Source organism: Plectropomus leopardus, chromosome 5 (assembly GCF_008729295.1).
Source record: "Plectropomus leopardus isolate mb chromosome 5, YSFRI_Pleo_2.0, whole genome shotgun sequence".
Classification (NCBI taxonomy): Eukaryota; Metazoa; Chordata; class Actinopteri; order Perciformes; family Serranidae; genus Plectropomus; species Plectropomus leopardus.
Genome location: NC_056467.1, coordinates 8,915,617 through 8,938,020, shown reverse-complemented (window position 1 = coordinate 8,938,020; position 22,404 = coordinate 8,915,617). Strand labels below are relative to the sequence as shown.

The following is a 22,404-nucleotide window of genomic DNA, read 5'->3' as shown; positions in this document are numbered from 1 at the left end:
CTTACAAAACCAGTACTGTAACATTTGTTCATGACATCTAACTCTTGTGCCTGAAAAGGACTTATTGAGAGTTGCTCTGAACAAAATTGTCCACCAAATGACCTTCACTTAATATAAAACATCATGTGAGCTTCTAGCAAAACAAAACAAGTTCAACATTTAAAAGAAACTTTCTAAAATTTGCAAGCATGGGATCAAAGATGCAAAGTAAAACCTTTCAAAGTATTCAAATTACATTAAGTAAAATCAAAGCACAACAAACTACTAATATGAACATTTTGAGGCGGTCATTTCAGTCAGCACTGTGGTATCTTCTTTTACACAACGCTACATGTACCCTTGACCCCCCTCCCTCACAGCTTCCTTAAGGCCTTGGCTGTGTGACAGAGAGGTTACTTCAAATCAGCGAGTTTCAATCACTCTCCTTTTATATGGCCTTTTCTGAAGAAAAACACTCTTAATGCCAGTAATAAGTAACAACGTCAGGCTATTGTCCCACTTGTGTTTGTGCGCAGTACTTGAGAAACTGGTTTACCTCAAGCAAATAAATGTATTCAAATTCTATTTTTGAAAGTTTAAGTGGACACAGCTGGGTTTTTTTTTTTAACAGTGGATCACCATGTCCTTATTAAAAGGTTGAAAACATGTGTCATGCTGGGTTCATACTATAACTGTCAGAGCGACTGCATAACAGTGAAAAACTGCAAAATCTGAAGATGAGCTCCTTAGGTCCTCAGAAACAAAAAACTTGGATACTAAAAAGCCAATATACAGATATAAATTAATAAATGAATTCAAATTTTTAAAGACAACTAAATAAAGAATATAATGTCATTAAAAACAAACATAAGCAACCAGGGCTCTCCCATAACACCAAACCACAGAATAACCTGCCAAAAAAAAAAAAAAAAAACATGTGATGGGCTACCCTGTGGCCTGGGGATTTAGGGCGCCAACCGTGACAACAACATCTCTATAGTTTAAATCAGGTCAGACACCTTTGTTGCTGTTATTCCCTCGCTCTCAGTACCTTTGTGTCCTGTCACCTCCTCTGATGTCAACAATCTTATGAAGGTCCAAAAGGCCCCAATATACTGAAAGTCACCTTGGATACTCGAAAGCACTTTTTACAGGACTTCCTACAGTTTATCTGACATAAAAGCTGTGGACAAAATAATTACCAAAACCAGAGAAAACCACAGAAAAACCTCTTCAATAACAAAGTTAAAGCAAAAATGAGCATTAACCCCCTTAAGTCAGTAAAGTAGAAACAAATTGGGCACCAATTCCTGCCTTGAGCATCTGGGTAATGACTATGTCCTCATTCACGCACACAGGTGATCTCTATTCAATGACGACTTCTCTGTGCATCATGGTGAAGGGGTAAATTCAGAGTTGCAGCATAAATAATAAATCCTTGTGGACTCAGCATACCAAATAATGATCTTGTTTTGATTCCAGCTGGGGACTTTTGCTGCATCTCTTCCATCTCCGCCTGTTTCCAATGTTTCATATCTATTTTCTATTTTGAAAGAAAAATGTCAATATCCTGTGTTGCCCTACACAAAGAAATCTCAGTCTCAAAAATTGCTCTAAAAATACTTTTTTTTCTTTTTCCTTGCTTGTCACTTGTGATCTGCCTCTAATGAAAACATAAAAAAAGAAAAGAAAATGCTAGAAAAATAAAAAACTAATGTGAGATGTAATGAGTTGAGACATGTTTGTTGTGTTGTCCCTAGCGGGCTCTCGGCGCACAGAGATTTCCCCGTGTTGTTTGCCATTTCCCATATGACTGTCAATGATTATGCATGTTCGCAGAGGCAAGGAGGAGAATCACTTCCACATGACTGGGAGATAGAGGCAACTTTCTCTTTCCATCCCTCTTCAAAATGTGCACACTTTTACTGACAGTCTTTTCACATCTCTCTCCTCTACAGCTTTCCATGTTATCATCAAGTTTATCTGCAAGGACACTGCTATTGAATATACTAGTGGTTTACTGTTTGCTTAAAGCATTGATTTTTTTACAATAAATGACTATAGGTTCACAGATGCTTACATTATGTGTTTAAGTTATTATTTATTATTATTAATTAATTTTAATGGAAGAAACCCATGGAAAAATACAGCTGCACAAAAGTGGCCAGTGACACTGTTTGCACATGAATACCAGAGCAGCAGGCTCTCAATAATTTTTTTTAAATTAATAGAATAGTTCAACATTTTGGGAAATATTCACAGAAAAAAAACATTTCTGTGTTAGATCTATGTTAAGTTACAATTATTAGACCAAACTTTCATTCCACTAGACCTTCACCAAAGCACACTGCTGAAAAGTTGGCAACAAAGGTGTAAACAGTGCTGATGTAAGTATGCAAAAAGATGTTCTCTCAAGAGTCTTCAGACACGGTGCTCAGATGGCTGAGAGACAGGCTCTCTACTTTGGGTTTGCATAATGATGCAAAACAAGTGAAAGGAAGAGAACACACACACACACACACACACACACACACACACACACACACACACCTGGCAGTGTGTTTTTCTGTGTATGTGCATGTGTTTCTGAGCTTAAGTGGGCCCACTGCTAAATTTGACCGAATCAAAACAAATGTGAGCTCTACTGCAGTGATACAGAAGACGATCTGACCATGATAGCCTTGATAAGAATCTGAAACACAGCCTCCTCACTGTGCTCTCCTTTTCTCTCCAAAACATTACACAAGATCAATTTGCTATTGCACTGATGAGCACCCCGCAATGGGACACAGCTGACATTCTGTGTGTATTAGCTTCATGTGGTGGCCAGCACACGGGCGAACACCACAGCTTTGCAGTAACCCGGCGCATAGTTTGGACGCAAGCCCATGGAGCCTTGGTGAGAGAGGTGAGGGGGGAGCGAGGGGAAGCTGCATACTGTCACTGCTGCTAGCCAGACCTACAAGAGCTCAACACAGGCCTGTGTTTGAGGAGACGGGTGTGAACATGAGAGTTATGTTTGTGTGTATGTGCTTGCAATACAAAAAAGAAAGGAAGGGGAAAGGGGAAAGGGGAAAGAAGTGGCTGCATGTGTGAAAAGGAGTTTGTGCCTGTATTTGTGTGTGTGTGTGTGTGTGTGTGTGTGTGTGTCGAGGGGATCCTTGTCTATCTGGCAGGGTCATTAGCTGAGGGAGGTATCTGCAAAAGGAGGGTTGATACAGTCAGGACTCCTGCTGGTATTTGGCAGATGAGGAATACCAAGGACCGAAAAAAGGGAAGACAGAAAAAGAAAATACAGAATGAAGATAGTGATAAAAATCTTAAGATCTACGTTTTTAGTATGGCTTTTACTTTAAATTTACCTATTTTATATTGAGTATTTATTACATTACATACATTTTAGTCTGTTTTATTAGTTGGCATATCATTTTATTAATTTCATCATATTTATTTATTATTGTACTTTGTACTGTTATCCTTTTTTATCCTGTTTTATATATTTATTAATTTATTTATTTGTCTATTGATTATTATTATTATTATTATTATTATTATTATTATTATTATTATTATTATTATTATTATTTTATTGATTGATTTTTTTATTTCTATCTACAGGTTTTATCCTGTCTCTGGTGCTCCTCAACCATGGCAGTGCAGTGTTTCCTCAGTTTATGTTTTTAATGAGTACTCTTATTTTAATGCTTCACTGAATTACAAAGTCCTTTGTCTACAAAGGTCTACAAAGGCTTTTAATTCATGTGCTTGTGTCTATGCCTCTGTGTGTGTGGGAGGGAGGGTTATTGTATAAAGTACGTCATGTTACAGTTTTTGTATGAAGAGTGCTAAGCAAATTTGATTGAGTGAAATATGGGTTTCCTTGTGTGTTCAGCACGTTAGAAACATGCGCAGTCTATTTGCAGCCCTGAAGAAATCGAATTCACTTTCTGATGTTTTAATACTTCTAAAGCGAGTAAACTAGCTCTCCTTATTGCTGTATCTCCCCATCTTTTACCTCAGCTTCTTGCCCACCATCTTCTTCCCCCTGACGTCTTCCATACAGTCTGTGCAGATGGAACAGAGCTCCTGTCGGGCAAGCCCGCTGATCGCCTGTAGGATCATTGCCTCCCCACTGCTCCCTCTTCTCATGCACCACTCAGTTGTGTTTGTACTGCAGTCCGAAAGGGTAACACCCCCCTCCCCTCCTCCCCTTTGACTAAAAGGGCTCAGGAGAGGAGAACATGCAGAACCAAAACAAAACTTGGCTCGGGCCCCCGTCAGAGACGATCCCCACCAAACATACAACAAGCCCCACTTGGCAGATGGGATGCAATGGGCCAATAAAAACTTTGACATGAGTAATGGTCCATGTCCCAGGGTGCTCCAAAATCCAGTCCCTTCAGCCAAAGAGTTGAATTCCAATTGTTTCATGGCTTTGTGATAACGTTTTCACTTTGATTTTTGATGAAACTATCTTGTCTTTCCTTTACTTTCATATTCTTTTTATTGTGCTAAAAGTCGCAAAACATGCTTGAAATCCAGAATCAATGTGACACAGTTATTTTTCCTGATAAAACAGCAATAATCAGCTTTGCAGAGAGCAATCACTGAAGACAGCCTCCTTTTTTAAACAGAGCATCTTGTTGAAATTTATACAATTTTTGGCTTTCCTTCAAAAGCCAATTATTTTCTGAGGGACTCACTTCATGTTCTAGAAGACACAGGGAGCTTATCTTGTAATGAGACGCCAGAATGCCAAGCAGAAGCTAATCTTCGGCATGTTTTGCAGTAATTGGATCGACAAAATTGCAATTGACCCAGCTACATTTCAAGAGGAATGCCTCTTCCAGTAAACTGTTTATCACAGCGTTCAAGACATATCATTCAAGGAGCTGTGGCTAATCAGTGGATGCTCCATCCAGCCTTGTTAACATTCATGCGGGGAGTAGTGAAGGGCAAAAAGGGAAAAAGGGAGGTATGGGAGAAAGGGAGCAAACAAGAGAGAAGGTTCTAGTGGGAAAATGCCTCGGAGGCTGGCAGAAACGGTCAGTGAGCTGCGAGAGAGGAGGAGGCATTGCCACCCAAGTTCATGATTCTCAAAACAGTGATAAACTCTCACCTGTTTACTCCGCGGGTGCAAAGGAATCTGAAGCAGTCTGTCTGCAGTCTGGTGCAAAAAGTGGGGGTCCAGCACTCTGATTTTGCTAACATCACCCATCCAGATTTGGGGAGGGGGCTTCCAGAAGCCTTTCCTGACCTGCAGAGCACACATAAACACAAAGCAAGATAAGACACAGGATGTTGTGAAATTGACATGAACAAAAGGACAGAAAGGGAGTCAAAGATTGCTATTTTTAGTTAGCACACTGAGTTCATTTACACAAACAGAGATGCAATTGAGCCTATGACTCCATCATGTCTGGAGGCAACCGAATCAATGTGCAAATTAGAAGGTAATGACCCTGCAACTATTAGCAGAAGGACGCCGGAGGTGCCAGGAGCAGCAGAGTGAAGGATGTCTGCGATGGAAACTAAATTTAAGTCTGAAGGGCACTGGCTTCACTGAAGTTGAACCTTTTAAGTATTTGTTCCTGATATGGATGGATGGCAAGGGCTGGAAAAGAAGCTAAATGAAGAGTGTTTATCTGAGGCTGAGAGGGAGAGAAAGAAAGTGAGACAGAGTGAGATGGAAAGTGTGTGTGTGTGTGTGTGTGTGTGAGGGATAGTGCATTCTCACACATATCCTGTACCCTCTTCTCGTTATAGAGGATCTCTTTGAGCCAGCGCAGATCTTGCAGCTTGAAAGGCACCAGGACCATAAGCGTGCCGGGCTGGTTGTGCAGTCCAGGGTTGTAAGAGGCCGACTCAGGGTAGAAGAACCTCATGGTGGTCTTATTCCCCACGTCCTCCTCATAGCCTCTCACTGGGGCATCATTCAGCCTGAGGCAGGGACACAACAACATTCAAAGACAAGATTTTTTTTTTTATTTTCACTATTATTTCCAATTTTCAGTCTTTCATGCATTTTTATTTGTTTAAACAGTATTGTTTCATCGAGATCATTTTCAACCTGGGTCTTTTTACAATAATTGTTTCTGTCCCAGCTAATGCTAACTTGTGTGAGTGAAGTGAAGTGAAGTGAAGCCACAACCTTAGGGATTTGTCTCAGAAGTGGGAAAACGCTCTGAAGTTTTTAGGAGGCAGAGAATAAAGATATAAAGTGGGGAAATGTCTTTACAATAGAGTGTGGATTAATATTATGGACATGGATAGAAAACAAGGTAACAGTGATGTAGCTATTTTCATTTTCATGGGAGCTTTTGTATGCTAGACCACCACATCATGACTTTGCCTCTTAAATATTAAAAGATTTACCGGCTAACCAAGCCAGCAGTTTGTTTAACCAGCAAGCAAACTGTTCACCCACACCTAATTACCATGGTTACCATGATAATAACCAGACCTTCAGGAAGTGACCAAGGTGCGTAACTACCACTTCCAGGTTCTTAACGTGACTTTAGCCATTTGGTCTGACAACATTTCTAAAGTCTACAAGAGCTACACAATGAAAATAATTTTATCCAAATTAGAGTTAGCAGAGGGTTTAACTAGGGCGTTGTTCCACAGGCCCTTCTATGCGAATGAGCCAAGTAATTTTACATCTGGGAAGTCAAAGGTTTTTAGCTTCATGGCCACTACAACTTTCAGAGAAATTTAAGTTCTAAATCTAAAAACAGTCTTTTCATTGTGACTTAATTCCCCCACATCCTGATGAGTGTCATTCATACTGTTTCTATGGTTAATGTTTGTTCTAAGGAATTATGTTAATACAAACTAAACATTCGCAAGGACTGCAAGGAGGCCGGTTGATCTAGGGTGTGTACCATTGAAACAGCAACCAGGATGTTTTTATATTCAGGTTTTTTTCCCCTCTAGATATGTACTGTCACTTTCCAAAGTCAACTGTCACGCTTTAATAAAAACAATACAAAAAAAAACAAAGAAGACAGCTAACCCACACTAGTGTTCAGGGCTGAAAATTCAATATGAGCTTCATTCTGGAAATATCCCTGCTCTGTTAATTTTAACAGATCTTCTAAAATCCACATCATAACTCATTCCTTGACCAAATAATTAACACAGTAGCACAGACTGAGACCTTGTTTGGTTAAATGATTAGTCTGCACTTTGGAAACTTACGTCTCGACAGGCTTTAACAGAGTCTAGCGGTTTTTCTATGACCAAAAAAACAGCTTGATGACGTCAAACTCTCAGGCATGCATTGAATTCTGAATGTCAATAACCTTACTCCACTTGGCCGGGGAACGATTAGCTCCAAAGAGAGGGAGATGTGAGTGGTGAGTAGGGGGGGGACTGATGGAGAGAGAAAAATGCATTGTGGCCAGGCCAAATTCTGGCTGTTTGAAAGAGGCTTATAAAAACTCAGAATGCATGTGTTCATTCCAAGGCTGTAAAGTCAGATTTGCAGAGTGCCTTTGTCCCTGAATAAACTAAACTCTCTCTTTTCTCCTCTAAAAGAAATAAAGAAAAGTTCTGCTAATTGCTAAAAGGACGGCTCCGTGTCAGGGTCAGACAGTCACACAGTCAGATACTGTCATTAGTCAACAGCCAAGTCAATTTACAACCTGTATTCTGTAGCAGGGAAAATCACCATGATCCTTTTTTAAAGGTCATCTAACAAGGATCCTTCTGTTCCTAATTTATCAGTCCTAACAATGATGAAACATAATGGTGATTACAAAGAGGTCTTGGGTTTAAAAATAGTTTTACAGGTATTGATGGGTCACAATTTGTAAAATGACATTTTTGTACACCTCCTAAAATGCATAGGTTAGGGTGGAATCAAAAAGCAACAGTTTATAAAATGTGCGTTTTTTCAACATTATTCATCCCTCATAGTCTTCATTTCATAGTAAAAATAATAACAGAGTGACAGTATCAACAAGAATACTTTCTTGTGGCGTTCCCTTTTGTCCTTACCGAAAGACCACATCATATTTGTTGATGATGCTTCCCAACGAGCTGTTTTTAATGGCATAGCCGTTGCCTATAACCACACAGGTTCTGCATTCCAGGCTGCGGAGAAAAACACCACATAAAAACGTGAGTGTTCTGTCCAATGAGAAAAAAATTGTCACCCTAACCAAAAACATATTCATCATTAGAGCAATAGCACCCGAGGGTGCTCTCTTGACCATAATGAGGGACAGTTATGTGGCTAAGCACTAACAGCTACCCATAAGTACCCATTATCAGTGATGAAGTCATGCAGAACTGAAAACGTATTACAGGATGTGTACCACAGCTGGAAAACATCTTCGACCAATCACAATGTTGAAAAAATATTCCTGCTGTAGTGTTGATTATTAGATATTTGTTAGCTCCAATCCTGGACTTATAGTTCATTTCAATTATTACTACACTGCACTATGGACTTGAATTGATAGAAAGGCCTTTGGTTAATAAAATGTCGAGCTTTACTTCATGAGCCTGGTTGGCTGAAATGGTGTCACACTTACTTTTCAATGTTGGCAGGCACCTGATAATTTGGAATTGCAGCTAGAATTTTCAGTAGCAGCAGCTCTGGGAGGTAAAGAGAGAAAAGTTTGAATACAGATGTATGTAAAGATTCACATAAAACATGTCATAAGTCACAACAGAACTTTTCCTCTACATGAGTAAAGTGTCACTGTCAGAAGTGGTCATAAAGTCATAAAGATATATGTAAACTGCAATTATCACAATTACTGCCTTGTGGTTGTATGTCCTGCGCCCAAGACTATTGTATAAATGACTATAAATGATATTATTGACAATTCTACTAGCCTACTTTCAGGCTAGTTTGTAACTTTAAAGGGGACCAACACTTAAATTAGGACTTTTAACGTGTTATTTCTATGGCCTAGTAAACTTAAATCAACGGGCCTCATTCACTAAGCGTTCTTAAGAAGAAATGTGTTCTTAAAACCCACTTACTCAGTTTTTACGTAATTCTGACATTCACCAGTGTTTTCTTATTTGGTATTTGTTCTTAGTTAAGAACAGAATTAACTTTTGGATTTATTAGAATATATGTTTTTTTGAGGTCAGTGTGACCTTTGGCCTTTGACCACCAAAGTCTAATCAGCGTATTCTTGAGTCCAAGTGGACGTTTGTGCCAAATTTGAGAAAAAACTCCCTAAAGGCCGTCTTGAGATATTGCCTGCACAACAAGGAGATGAAAACAAGGTCATAGTAACCTTGACCTTTGACCACCAAATTCAAATAAGTTCATCCTTGAGTGCAAGTGGACGTCTGTGCCAAATTTGAAGAAATTCCCTTGAGGTGTTCTGGAGATATCACATTCACAAAAATGTGACACATAATGCCTCCGGCCTCAACTGTTGCTGACACGGAGACATAAAAGTGTTAGAAAGCCTTCATACAACAACCAGTATTTTCAGGTTGTGAAACGTGCTGAGTAAACCAAGCAGAGAGAGCCAAGGATACGTGTAAAGTCAACATACCACTGCCTTTAATGCCATAAGGTAACGCCAGCTTTGACAGACGCTCCCGCCAGAAGAAATCTTCCAGTTTCAGAAAGAGCTGCGTCTGTCGGCTAATGCTGCATGAAAAAAGGCAGAGTACGAATCACAACACAATGCTGCAGTGCACAAGGTTTCACTGTGTAGATGACATATTACAGGGTTTGTGGCTGGGAGAGATGGGGGGATATGACTGAGGCATAAGGCAAGGCAATTTTGTTTATATAGCACTCTTCATACACGGGTAAAATAAATGTGCTTTACAGAAAAACAGAAAACATTAAACAATGTGATAAAAAGCAAAAATAAAATAGCCTCTCAGCAAACCATGTAATGTGCACACAAACACAGAATGTTGTTAGCCATAACAGTTGACCACAAGAGCAAACACAAAGGCAAACACATACATACACATATGCACACTCTCACACTCATACACACACAGAGACACATTACCATAACCTAAGAGAAAAGCAATGTTTTGAGACAGCTTTTAAATGAGTTTACGGTTGCCGAAGATCTTAGTTCCAAAGAACATCACCATGGTGACTAAATGCACCTTCACCTGATTTGGTTTTAATCCTGGGTACATTTAGGTGACACATGTTTGATGATCTGGGGGATCTGGTTGGGCTATAACTAATGATCAGGTCAGAAATATATTTGGGAGCCATACCATTTAAAGCCTTGTAGATAAGCAGTAGTATTTTAAAATCAATTCTGTACTGTACCAACAGCCAGTGGCCAACTGTCTTTTTGGGAAGACCAGCAAAGAGGGCATTACAATAATCTAATCTGATGGAAATTAATGCATAGACCAGTTTTTCTGACTCAGACTGGGACAAGAAGCTCCTACGTTTGGATATGTTTTTTTTAAATGATAAAAGGCTGTCTTTGTAATGGTGGAGATGTGATGCTGGAAGTCAAGATTTGAATGGATAATAACTCCCAGGTTTCTGACATGCTCACTGTGCTTCAGAGAACATGATGGCAATATTGATACAATTTCCTGCCAGTGAAGACAGTGAAGATGGAGAAAACTAAAAAAAATTGGCCATAAAAATTATGAAACCACACAATGGACAACACTGACTGCGCTGCCAAACAGTGCAGTGTTCATATTGGCACATGAAAAAGCCTGCCTTGGCTTTCCCAAATGTTCTGGTATCTATTAAGCAGGTAAACCGGAGTCATTATAAGTAAACCACCCATTTACATGATGTCATTCAATAGCAATTTCCCTCATTAAAATCCCCTTTTGGCATTTCTCTGCTGAGGAGAGGGAAAGAAAACAATAACATTTGCAGAGCCTGTGGAGTGAAACAAATGTGGCAAGTTGTAATATGTGAAACAGTTGCTTTTCTGTGTTCTCTAGCTTCAGACTCCAGCTGTTTATGACCTACTGTCTTTGACAGTGAGTCCCTCAGACAGTTATTACCCTCGTGTGCCAGCTAGCTCTTTGCAGGAGATCAGGATAAATCCTCGGGGAGGGGTCTAATTAGAGAAATGTCACTCTGATTGCCTGGAAGGCTTCCCTGTGACTGTAATGACGGATGGGAAAACCCAAGAACAACCATCCAGCAACTTTATGTGAGAATGCAAATCATGTTATTAACAGGAGTAAACACAGGGATTATGAATCTTAACTGTTTAAAGGTCAAAGGGGAAGGCAGTGGAAGGTCTACTGAGCTGAGAATAAACAGTGACCTTAGAGGATGTTGGGAAAAACCACACATGGAGACCATATCGCTATTTTGTAACAGAATAGAGCCCACAAAAGGACAATCAGTAAATATACAGCTGAATAAACTGAAAAATAGAGCAAAAGAAAATAAATGACAGGGGGCTTGGGTCTGTCAGGCAATGATTACTTAACAAGGCAGAACCTGAGGAGGACAAATAAGCTTTTGTCTGCTTTTAAAAAAATCAAACTTTATCAAGAGCTCATTCTTAGCCTAACATTGGGTTTTATATTAACTCTCGCTCTCACCCATTTCATCAACACATTCCACTTGAGTTACTGAAACGTACATGATTTAGATGGAAAATCGTTTTTCATAATAAGTCCTGTTCTTTTTCACTGCAATATGCTTTTCCTTCATGACGGGTATAGACCAGAACCTGGCACCACATGTTCAAATAAAAATGCTGGCATACCTTCCTCCCTTAATAAGCCATCCACTCCCTCCAGTAAACCAACAAAAAAAAAACACAGACATGCCATTACTCACTTAAAGTTAAGGCTCTCCCACTTCTTCTGGGTTAGCCAGCCACCACACAGCGACTTGCTACTGTTCGGAGACTTGCTGGTGCCTCCGTAGCTGAAAGACAGACAATCAGCACAACTGGCATGAAAGTTACTGCTGAATCCATAAAAACACAGCATGCCAGTAGCTGGGTCCAGAACACTCCAAAAGTGCAAGAATGGGCATGTGTAAGGGCTCAAACTGACCAGCAGCTCAGACCGCTAGATGATTAGAATCTGAGTTGTCCTAAACTTTAGGTGACTCAGCACTGCATTATTCTCATGAGCTCACTTTTTTTTTTTACTAGAAATTTCTGTTTTTGTGTGACCTTAATACTGAGAGCAACTGAGACAGAAAAAGGTTGTGTTGGCATGTGTGTAATTACCTCTGAATTATGGCATAGGAACAGTAGTATGTGACAAAGGAGATGAAGAAGAGGAGAAGCGGGAGAAGCCTAAGGCACCATGCTGGAGTCAAAGACAAAAAAGAGAGGACAACAAAACTTAAAAACAAAACAGGATTAACAAATTTCACAAAACAGTATGCTGGCTTCAAAGTCTTGACACAGTAAAGTGAGACTATTGATGTAATGGCCATTGATGTAAAGGGCTTTGTGGTAAATCACCCCATGACTCAAAAAAAATCTAGTCCATTAAATAATCAAGTGTGCTTTTGATAAACGACAAATCAAAGCCTTTTAAAAGAAGGAACTGCTCAGCAGTTGGCATCCCCTTCAACACAGGTGTAGTATCAGCAACAGATTGGATACTGAGAAATGAAACTGAAACAAGTATTAATGCCTTCCCAGCAAGTGCCGCTTGCTATTTATAGATGACTGCATGGGTCAACAGGAAACGCTCCACCCATGTTGGACTCAATTTGGCAGCAGAGAGTGAAACTCACAAAAAAGAAATCATTTGAATTTAAATGTAAAACCAATTAGATAGTTCTTTAGTCACATTTGACACTCCAGTGAAATATGTAAAAACTGGTGAGCTTGACTTAATTTTCACCAAGAGTGAGTGATTGAGTGAGTGAGTGAGTGAGTAAGGGGGCGAATGAATGAGTGAGTGAGTAAGGGAGCAAATGAGTGAGTGAATGAGGTAATCCTTTATGGAGACATACTCAGCAGTTTATAGGGTGTTCCAGGAATGAGTCTTAAAACCCAGAAACGATTTAGCAGTTTTAAAACTCACAGTTCACTTTTGTCAAAGTCAAAGTTTTTCTGAATGGGTTTTTGAATGGTAAGACGCCCAAAATAAGGTCTGTGGTTAAAACAAGCTTAAGAGATTCTCACGTTCCATACTGCATTAAGGCTTCAAAAATCATAAAAGTTATGTTCATTTGAATATTATCTTGCTGAACAATGCCTGTAGGTATCATAAATGTTTGTTTGCCAAAGAGCTTATTTTCTGCAATAATCCAATACAGGAAAAAATGTCATCCCTGCAGCACTCTATATACTGAATCGCAATGTTTTTTTTACAGTAACTTCCAAGTAGAAACCCCGGCATCATGTACGTACAATTTAAAGGTGCTGAGCAAACAGAGGCAAGAAACTGCAAAGGTATTAAGAGAAAATGATTAAGTCTTGTTGTGTATAGGGATTCTGGGTAACAATACAGAGTGGGGAAGGGTTTGAGTTTTTCAGATTTCCATCTTCCAAGAGCAAACATGCTCAAAGACAGCTCTGAACTCAAATGACTCAACATATGGCAGCAACATGTTGAATGTTTTCTTTTTTCATCTCATTCATCAAAACTGCTTGTTCGATGCTTTCATATCTCATAATAACAACAACATTAACTAACACTAAGTCGCAAGCTAATTTACCTGTTGGGCCACAGACAAAATAAAAACAAAGAAAATCTCCAGCCACTCCAGCTTACCCAAAACTAACGTTAGTCCAGCAGTGAGATTCTGCTGTTGAACTTTCTCAGAGACACTAGCAAAGCAACACAATACATAAAATAAGTGAAGCAGAAATGTCTGATAGGTAAAAACACCATGTTAAACTATGTATCTTTAAACACTACAGTTATGGCTGAAAATTAAACAGACAACTTTGCCGATTTCATTTAGCTCTGTAATTCAAATCAGCTAAGTGTTCAAGCAAGCAAGATCACATTGATTATAGCCTACAAACTACCAAGAAATATACTGTAATTAAAACTGGCATTCAGTGGCAGACAATTTTAAAAAAATTCCATGGCAATATTATACAACAAGTAGCTCCAACCAAGCAATCTGATAAATACAGTTGAACAAATGAAAAGTAACAGCCAACTCACTAATGGTGTAAACTATAAACTAACACAATGACGCTATTAATCAGCTTAAAGCACCATGCTCTGCACAGACACGTATTAACATTGACAAAAAGTGACAGCAAACTTATCCGCAAACTAAAAACCACTCAGTCCAGATCTAGGCATGATAGGAAATATAGACTAAGGTTTTAGGCAGTGAAACAAGAGCAGAATATTTCGCTAGATAACAACATTTTATGAATTTCGGAAATGATGATACCTCTAACGTTTTTCATTAATTTTGACTTTTGGACTTTACCTTACTCTTGAGTTATTAGAGATGTTTGTCATCCTCTGACATCCTCCATCAGCTGTGCTGTGACACTGAGCTGCTAGCTTAAAAATCAAAGTGAAGTTTGCAGGTGTAATCGTTTGTATAAAGTCTTTATATGGAAAATGATTTTTTTTGTCTGCAGATATCTTAGTCATAACAAGACTGAGCAAGATAAGCCAGTGTTTCCTCTACACTCATTTAGGAGTGGCGGCCCGCCACTCCTAAATCCTACCCGCCGCTTCTTCAAATGTCGTCTTTTTTTTGGTTGTTTTTTTTTTTTTAAATTGCAAATACACCACCGCCGCATCACAGCACAGTCCTGCACTGCGTTGGGTGTCGCGAGTGCTGAGGCAGATAACTATCTTGCTCCGTATCTACTCTTTGGGGTAGATACCACCGCCCCCTCCCATCCCCCAACAGAACTAATTGGTGCCGACGTTAATTAGCTACTCGCATCCAGGCATCAGGTCGGAGAGTCAGAGGAGTGTCGGCTTGAAAATAGCGTGCAACTTACCGGAGAAAAGGTAGACTTATTAGCTTAAGAAAACTTATAATAGATTTTATTAGTTAAATAAACATTCGCAAAATATTGATGGCCAGCTAAGGTTACGTAGCTTAAGTTAATTGGGCCCGGTGCCAACTCAACTCAGTGTCGCTAACGTGAGTAAACTAATTGATAGCATTAAGCGATATACACGCCATGATGTATTTTTACATTCAGCCTTTAAAAAGCGATTTTCATGCCAACCATTCAATAAAAAGGGGCATTATGCTGGGCATAAAACTAAAATCTGCAGTCAAGTGTCATTTGTTTACGCCGCCACGGCTCCCCGGAGAGCCTGCCCCCGCTGCTGAAAAAAATCCTAGAGGAAACACTGTAAGCATCTCTGTGTTTATATCTGATGTATTAATTTAGTTTGGGTTACCCCACGATTCCTTGAAAGTATATGTACAAGTTGGCCAGCGGACTGAAGAGGGACTAGAAAATGTGCCCGGTGTTAGGTCGTTACTAAGGTCCAACCTACTTGCTGGAGTAGTAAATTTCATATAGGATTCTACTAACATGAGTGTGATTGTTTTCCAGAAATTAGTCAGACTCTGTGTATTTCCATGGAAACAGAGATAACAGTCGCATATATATTATACTCAAGGGTGTGTTTTAACATCACTGGAGCACGGCAGTGATGCAGTCGGAACCAAGGCACTTATTACACCTTGAGTGTAGCATTGCTTAAAAGTAATACCTTCAATACAACTGCCTCTCTTTGTCAACAAGCAAGGACCTCCTGTTAAATCAAAGGAAAAATCTTAGGAGCATCAAGAAAGTTTTGTGCTTCCCACAATAATTTAGGCAACACCCGGAGTTAAGGAGACTATTTTTTGTGCAGGTTGAGGCACAGCAACAAGACTGCTGTTGCAAAACTTTAGATGTTTATCATTGTGGGATACAGAACATACAGTGTCAAACTGATGGCGGTGGATTATTTCAGTGTGTTACCTCAAGTCTTAACAATCAAAATACTAAAGTTACTAGTGGTACAGAGCAGAAGACTTAATGAAAATAAAATAATTGTGGTTATAATGTTAAAGATCTGGTCAATAACAAGTGAGGATATGCATTTTGGTCCATAATCTTCTCCTCTCATCATTGCATGTGAAATAGCACACACATGAGATTAGTGCTTTACTGAATATCAAAAGAGGGGAAATTCCCATTCAAGTAATTAGAAAAAGCACTGACATTGGGGAAAATATCACAGAAAAAAAACTTACTTTTAGTTGCCTTCTGGGACATCTTCACGTGCTTCTTGTTCCTCTCATGTCTACACAGTGCATGAGGTTATCCTAGGTGACGGGTAAAGAAGGGAGAAGAACCACACTTATTAGCACCTCCTTCAAATTTGCATTCTTACTTTCTAAGGAGATGATTTAAAACAGGAACCACGGTAAAATAAAGTACACAGGAGTTCACTGAGTCACAATGGGCATCCCACACTCACTCACACATAGACATAGACATAAACTGCATTGACTAGGCTCAGGCTGAGATGAGGTTGGAGAAAAAGGGAGTGGCAGAGAAACAAATCGATGCAAGGAAGCATAAACAAAGCAAGAGGGTGCACAGAGACGAGAAAGGAGAGACTAGAGAAGAGAGAGAGAGAGAGAAAGAGGGGCAACAGACGAAGGCCGATCACTTTAAGAGGATCATGCTGAACTGATAGACACTTGGTCCCTGAACTGTGGGATATTTGAAATCCCACTGCATCATACTGGAGAGCTCAGATTACAGTTAAAACCAGATTAAAAAGCCATGTTACGTTACATATATCTGACTGTTTAATGCACAGTGCACTTCTTATCAACAATCTTCCCGATTCGTGATTTACACAGGGAGGCCAGAGCCGTCCACATTACTAAACGGTTGTTCTGAGCACGCCTGGCACTGCTTCAGGGGCAGCCCGTCGCTGAAAATCAATAGCAAACTGAAGGAGTGCACAGCTGAATATCTATTTTGAGATGCGCGTGCGTGCACATGTACTTGCTACATTGCAACAACAGTAATGCAATACTGCTGTAAATCTACCAGTAAATCATGCACACCCCAACTTGGAGACAGCGAAGGAGCGGAAACCACATGATCGATTAACACCACCACAGGGGCATTCGGCAGATTTTACTCCAGCCCCTCCCTGTAAAACAAAACCGTCATTTCACAACATCAAATATGATATGATACTGCTGCCTCCTGTAACGGGGTGTAGTTACAGTGGAGTTGTTGTGTTTCTGTCCGCAGCCGGATATTAGGCTGGGCTGTGAGTGTTTCCTAAGTTATTGTTTAGGAAATGATGAAAACACTAAAGAATGTCACAAGGAGCAAACATCAAACACATCTATTTCTTTTATGAAACAAGCAAGATGAGTTTTTTCCTCCCTCTGCCCTGTTGTGCTTGTGTTGGTTTTGAAGAGGCAGCATAGGATACAACTGTACTGTGCTCGCTTTCATTGCAGAGCTAATCTGCATTGTCTACATTGTGCTCATTAGTTGATTAAGCCATTAGTCAACTGGCTAAAATATATTTAACAAGAAAATACTTCACAGATCCCACATAATACCTTTTATTTGTAATAAAATGAACGAGCAGATCTCTCCTCTTTGTATTAAACGTAATAGAAATGTTGGTACATATTTTCACAATTTTGATCTCCAAATTGGGGAGCAACATTGCACAGGAATTGAGCAATTTTTTTTCACTGAAAATAACCAAAGACCCAGGCCTCTTCATACTTAGCTTACCATCTAAAACACTATCTCTGAGCAAAACTGGTTTTTAACTATGTGACAAACTCTTGCTCCTCGCAGGAGATGTATCTTAAAGCAGTGGATTAGTGACAAACCCCCTGCAGTCACGCAGTGGCACCGCGAAACATGCAATGTCTTGCCCTGAAAGGGGAATGATGATCTTTTTGATAGAACTTCGTCACCTTTCTTCACATATTTGCCATTTTAGATATAGATGTTGGTGTTTTTGTTGTTTTTTGGGTTTTCTTTTTTGTCTTTTTAAAAAAAATATATATTTCTCGCCTTTATTTTACTACTTTAATTCTTGTCAAATTATCGTAATTATTGTTGTCATTATTTTGATAATGTTATTGTTATCATTTTTTTTATCTATTTGTAGGCATGTCTTTACCTGAAATGTACTTGAGTATGTGGAGAACACTATCCTGTAAAGTTATAAATTCAATAAAGCTCACAGCAAGTTAATACAACAGTCTCTGGTTTTCCCTTGATATCTAGTGTTAGCCAGCGCATTAGTTCATTAACATGAATGCCGCTGTCACACTGAACATCCAGCTCGACCCCTTCAAACTTTCAACCTTTACATGAGATAAAAATGAATTGTCGAATATTCCTATTGAACGGCCAAATCTGATTCAACCGACATAATTCTCAATTGGGTACAGCCCTACTAATCAATTCATCCTTGAGTGCAAGTGAATGTTTGAGCTGAATTCAACTTCCCTAAATGCCGTCTTGAAATAGTGTGTTCAGGAGAATACAGCTATCATTGGCGCAGAGGCATAGAAAGACAGATTAAACAAATGGTGATAAAGCAGCTGATGCAGCTAATCAGTTATAAGCAATTAGTAGCTCTAATTAGTACATGTTTTCCTAACACACTTCATTTTTAACAAGTGCCTAAAGATTAAAAAAAAAAAACCCTTAATTAGCCTCTAAGGGAACTTTGCATCAATTACATATCGACCACAAAAACAAAAATCCACAACATTACTATGGAACATCTTACCTTTTCCCTCTTTCATTTCCGATGATTATCTCCACAGTGGTACAGATGTAATGAGTCTGGGCTTCTCCCTGTAGAAAAAGCACAAAATAAGTTGACAAATAAAAACAAAAGGGGAATATCTCCACAATGAACTTGTCATTTGTTGTTTTGTACTTCTCTTTGCATTTAGGGAACTGAAAATAACACCTAAAGAGAACCCTCATGCATGTGTGGCAGAGGTTTTCACTTTGTAAAACCTCAGGAAACTATTTTTATTCTTTTTTTTTTTAATTATTTAAAATTTCTCTGAACTTTCAGGGAACTTGCTGTTTATGATGGTGAAAGTTTCAGTTTTGACTATACATTTGCTAAAGGCATTTAAACAAAGCTTTGTGTCGGAGTTTGAATTTCGACAGAAATATTTTCTTTTTTATTGTAAATGCATAGCAGTTCCAAATATCGATTATTGGTCTCATTAGGTACCAATAATCTGTATCAGTCAACCCCTAAAAACAAGCACTTTAAAGTTTTTTACAATTATCCATCATTTTGAAGACTAATCACAAAAAATGACTTGCCGAGTTAATCGCAAATGCTAAAGAATGTACTGCACCCCACATATAGGCCTATAGTCCTCTATTTCCATCAACATTCAGTATACGGTAGTATCTCCTCCACGCTGCTCACCCCACCCTCCTGAACATGAGCAAGTTACAACAGCTGGACACACTGTAGCTCTCAGAAGCATGAATCACAGGAGGCGGAGGACCTCCTCATTGACACCACAGGCAACACAAGAGCAGCGCAGCACAATACCTGGCTGTGTGTGACACGATGTGTGTAGAAAGAGGGGCGGAGGGAGGGCCTGCCTGGGAGAGCGGAGGGGGTCAAGCGTTGCACTGTGCCAAGCTGCGAGGCACGCCAACCCAAATGACACTGGCAACAGTCCTCAAGATGTGAGAGACCAACAGAGGGGGGTTTAGTCCCGTCAGAAGTGCCCTTCACCACAGACATACTCAAAGCAGTGCTGTACGTCTAACCAAGAGTCACCAAAGAAATGCAGACAGACGACTTAGAGAGCTTTGTCACACACTGTAGTGATTAAAGATGAGTCAGGCAGCACACTGGAAGTGATTCCGGCAAGAGCACTTCATGGGAAAATGTTGTCAGGGATTTACTGGTTACAACTCCATCCTCCCAAACTCCAAAGGAAGGTGAGGGCTCGCAAGGCTAATACAATAGGTACTTAGCATTATTAGAAACATATGCTTATGTCCGCATCCATCAAGGTAATTATTACAGATTACCATTGATGTTAAGATAGTGGCGTTAATATGAGCTCTGTATTTCAGGTAGAATTATGTGATGGTAGAAACAAATGATCCTTAGCAGATTCATATTCAAGTATTGCTGTTGAAATTGATGTTTAAATCAACATGTCCTTATACCATTAATAATCAAACATCACAAGGCCTAACAGATTTCTTGTGAGATTTAACATGTTGATTTTAAACAGTTACTAAGCTAACAATGCGGCTGGTAAGGGCGTAAATGATGATTCAAAATGACCTTCTTCTCTAAACCCCCTTTCACCTACCAGCTCATTTCTCTCCACTCTCTGAAGAAAATCACGTGCTTTCCCTCCACAATAGAAAATCACCTCTTAAACACATAATCCCAGATTTTAATCCAGATCTCCAAATCTGGAGCCCATTTTGTACCACTTTGACGGCTTTTATGAGGAAAAGCTTTCAAAGAAATTGCAGGCAGTCATGTTGAGGGCAATTTTGATCCTGGGATGAGGCTTTTCTCCATTATCCTGATCCTATCCTTGTCAACTTCAACATTCCCGGATTTTAGCCAAAAAGACTGACTTCATTATGAATTATGAAAAAGGTAGAGAACCACACTACGAAGGCAGATAAACACTCATTTCCCAACTCATAGTGAAACGGCGGTTTTAATTTGTTGCTTCACTTCTGCTGTAACGGATTTATACTTGCCTCATAACTGCATGATGTTGCTCATCATCCTGTTCTTTTTCATCCCCTTTCCATTGCGCAATTAAAATGAAGTCCTTGTTTTTGTTCTTCCATTCTTGTTTGTTTCAAGAGTAAACACGTTTCAGAAGTTGTGATGTTTTAAATTTCAAACAATTGTACAACAATACATTGCTATTTAAAGACAGAAAGTCAACAAAAGGGATTTGTACAGTATTATAATATTTGGAGTCCTCTATGATGATTGGCTCAGAACATATGGAAACAGCTAGAGGTCATATTTCACAACAGGAGCTCCGCCAAAGCTACATAATACATTTTTGCTTACTACTGCAAGACTACATGTCAAAATACATCTTCCATAGTCAAGCCAGCAGCATATGATTCATACTTGTCAAGTCTTTTTAATGATGGCATGATGACTCTTCTTGAAAATTAAATGAATTATGAGTAATGCTATTCTCAATTGACATTAAAGTAATTAGGTTAAATAAGTGGTCTTTGAAATTAAAATGTGCATGATATCAATTTGGTATTGCAGTCAGAGTGTAATCTGTAACCTCTGCTTTAGTTGTGTAGTTTAAATATAATTGAGTAGTATTCTATGTTTATGTGTGTATGTGCCTGCACACTTCCAGGCACACACACTCCTCGGTGACTCAGCATGTTTGTCCACCCACTACTTGGGAAATCAATCTGGTCTTAATTAGTTGTACGGACGGGAGGTTTGCTTAGTTGTATTTTGGCAGCAGCTAACCATTTCCAGTTGGTCATTGCAGCTTGTTCCCACACTGACATGCTGAACCAAGGTTACACATCTTAGGGCTTCATGGTCCTTCATATTTGAAACTGACTGTGTTTTGGAGCACAATCTGGGAGGTCTAAAAGGGTCCAACATATGAGAGGTGAGATTGAAAAAAGAACTCTAAAGTCAGTTCTTTATTTAATGGAATATCAACTTCAAATAATGATGCTTTTATTCCCTTATCATTGTCCTTTCTATTTAACTAATGATTTAGGTTAGCAGAAGACATAACAGGAGAGAGAAACTTATGTTTAGAATAGCCATTCTTTGTCATATAGTTATCCACCTTGTGAATGGCAGTGTGGATATCATGATACAATTTTATTACAACACTTTGGACAACGGTACAATATTTTCTGATACCACAAAGTCTGCCATGATGTGATTTCGATTCGAATCAATTTAGGGGCCAACGATCAATATGAGCCAATATTATATGCTTATTTAACAGTCAGTTACAGAAGAAGCTGCCACCCTTGTTTTCTGCTTTTGGCAGAAAAGATAAAACCATGTTATACATAACTGGAAATCATTTTAACAGTTTCATTCTGTCTGTGAATGTTTTCCAACCTAAAACTTCAGGACTATCTGACTTGAAGACAAACTTCTCCCAGCAACCTCAAAACATGAATTAACAAAAGTATAACACTCAATATTAACTGTCAAGGATCATAGACAAAACAACTGTCTTTTGCATGTGCAACACACACACACACACACACACACACACATATATACAACATGCTAGCTAGCGTTATTGGCATAAAACCATAGCATTTTATATGGCATAAATTAGCTTAGCGGCTAGCGGACTTTTCCACTTGTCACAACTTAAACAATTTGCATTTATTTATGTTTTCCTTTACTCACCGCTGGCTTTAGCGTCGCATTTCCCGACAGAACAGCAAGGATGAATGTTAGCCTGCAAGCTCGTTTTTTTTCAGTCAAACACTGATT

The 22,404-nt window shown here is 39.2% G+C and overlaps 1 protein-coding gene across 2 annotated transcripts in view; it reads right to left on the bottom strand.

The window, feature by feature from the left end:
* The window catches only part of st3gal4 (ST3 beta-galactoside alpha-2,3-sialyltransferase 4), a 30,628-nt gene that overhangs the window by 2,318 nt on the left and 5,906 nt on the right, over nt 1-22,404 (bottom strand). For both annotated transcript variants that reach the window (XM_042487370.1, XM_042487371.1), the window contains exons 2-10: nt 18,664-18,731; nt 16,127-16,198; nt 12,156-12,237; nt 11,756-11,845; nt 9,507-9,604; nt 8,520-8,583; nt 7,981-8,076; nt 5,730-5,919; nt 5,099-5,236 (exon numbers count right to left, since the gene is read on the bottom strand). In XM_042487370.1, coding sequence (XP_042343304.1) covers nt 5,099-5,236; nt 5,730-5,919; nt 7,981-8,076; nt 8,520-8,583; nt 9,507-9,604; nt 11,756-11,845; nt 12,156-12,237; nt 16,127-16,148 — 780 coding nt within the window. In that variant the 5' untranslated portion in view covers nt 16,149-16,198; nt 18,664-18,731. The remainder of the gene's footprint in view (nt 1-5,098; nt 5,237-5,729; nt 5,920-7,980; nt 8,077-8,519; nt 8,584-9,506; nt 9,605-11,755; nt 11,846-12,155; nt 12,238-16,126; nt 16,199-18,663; nt 18,732-22,404) is intronic.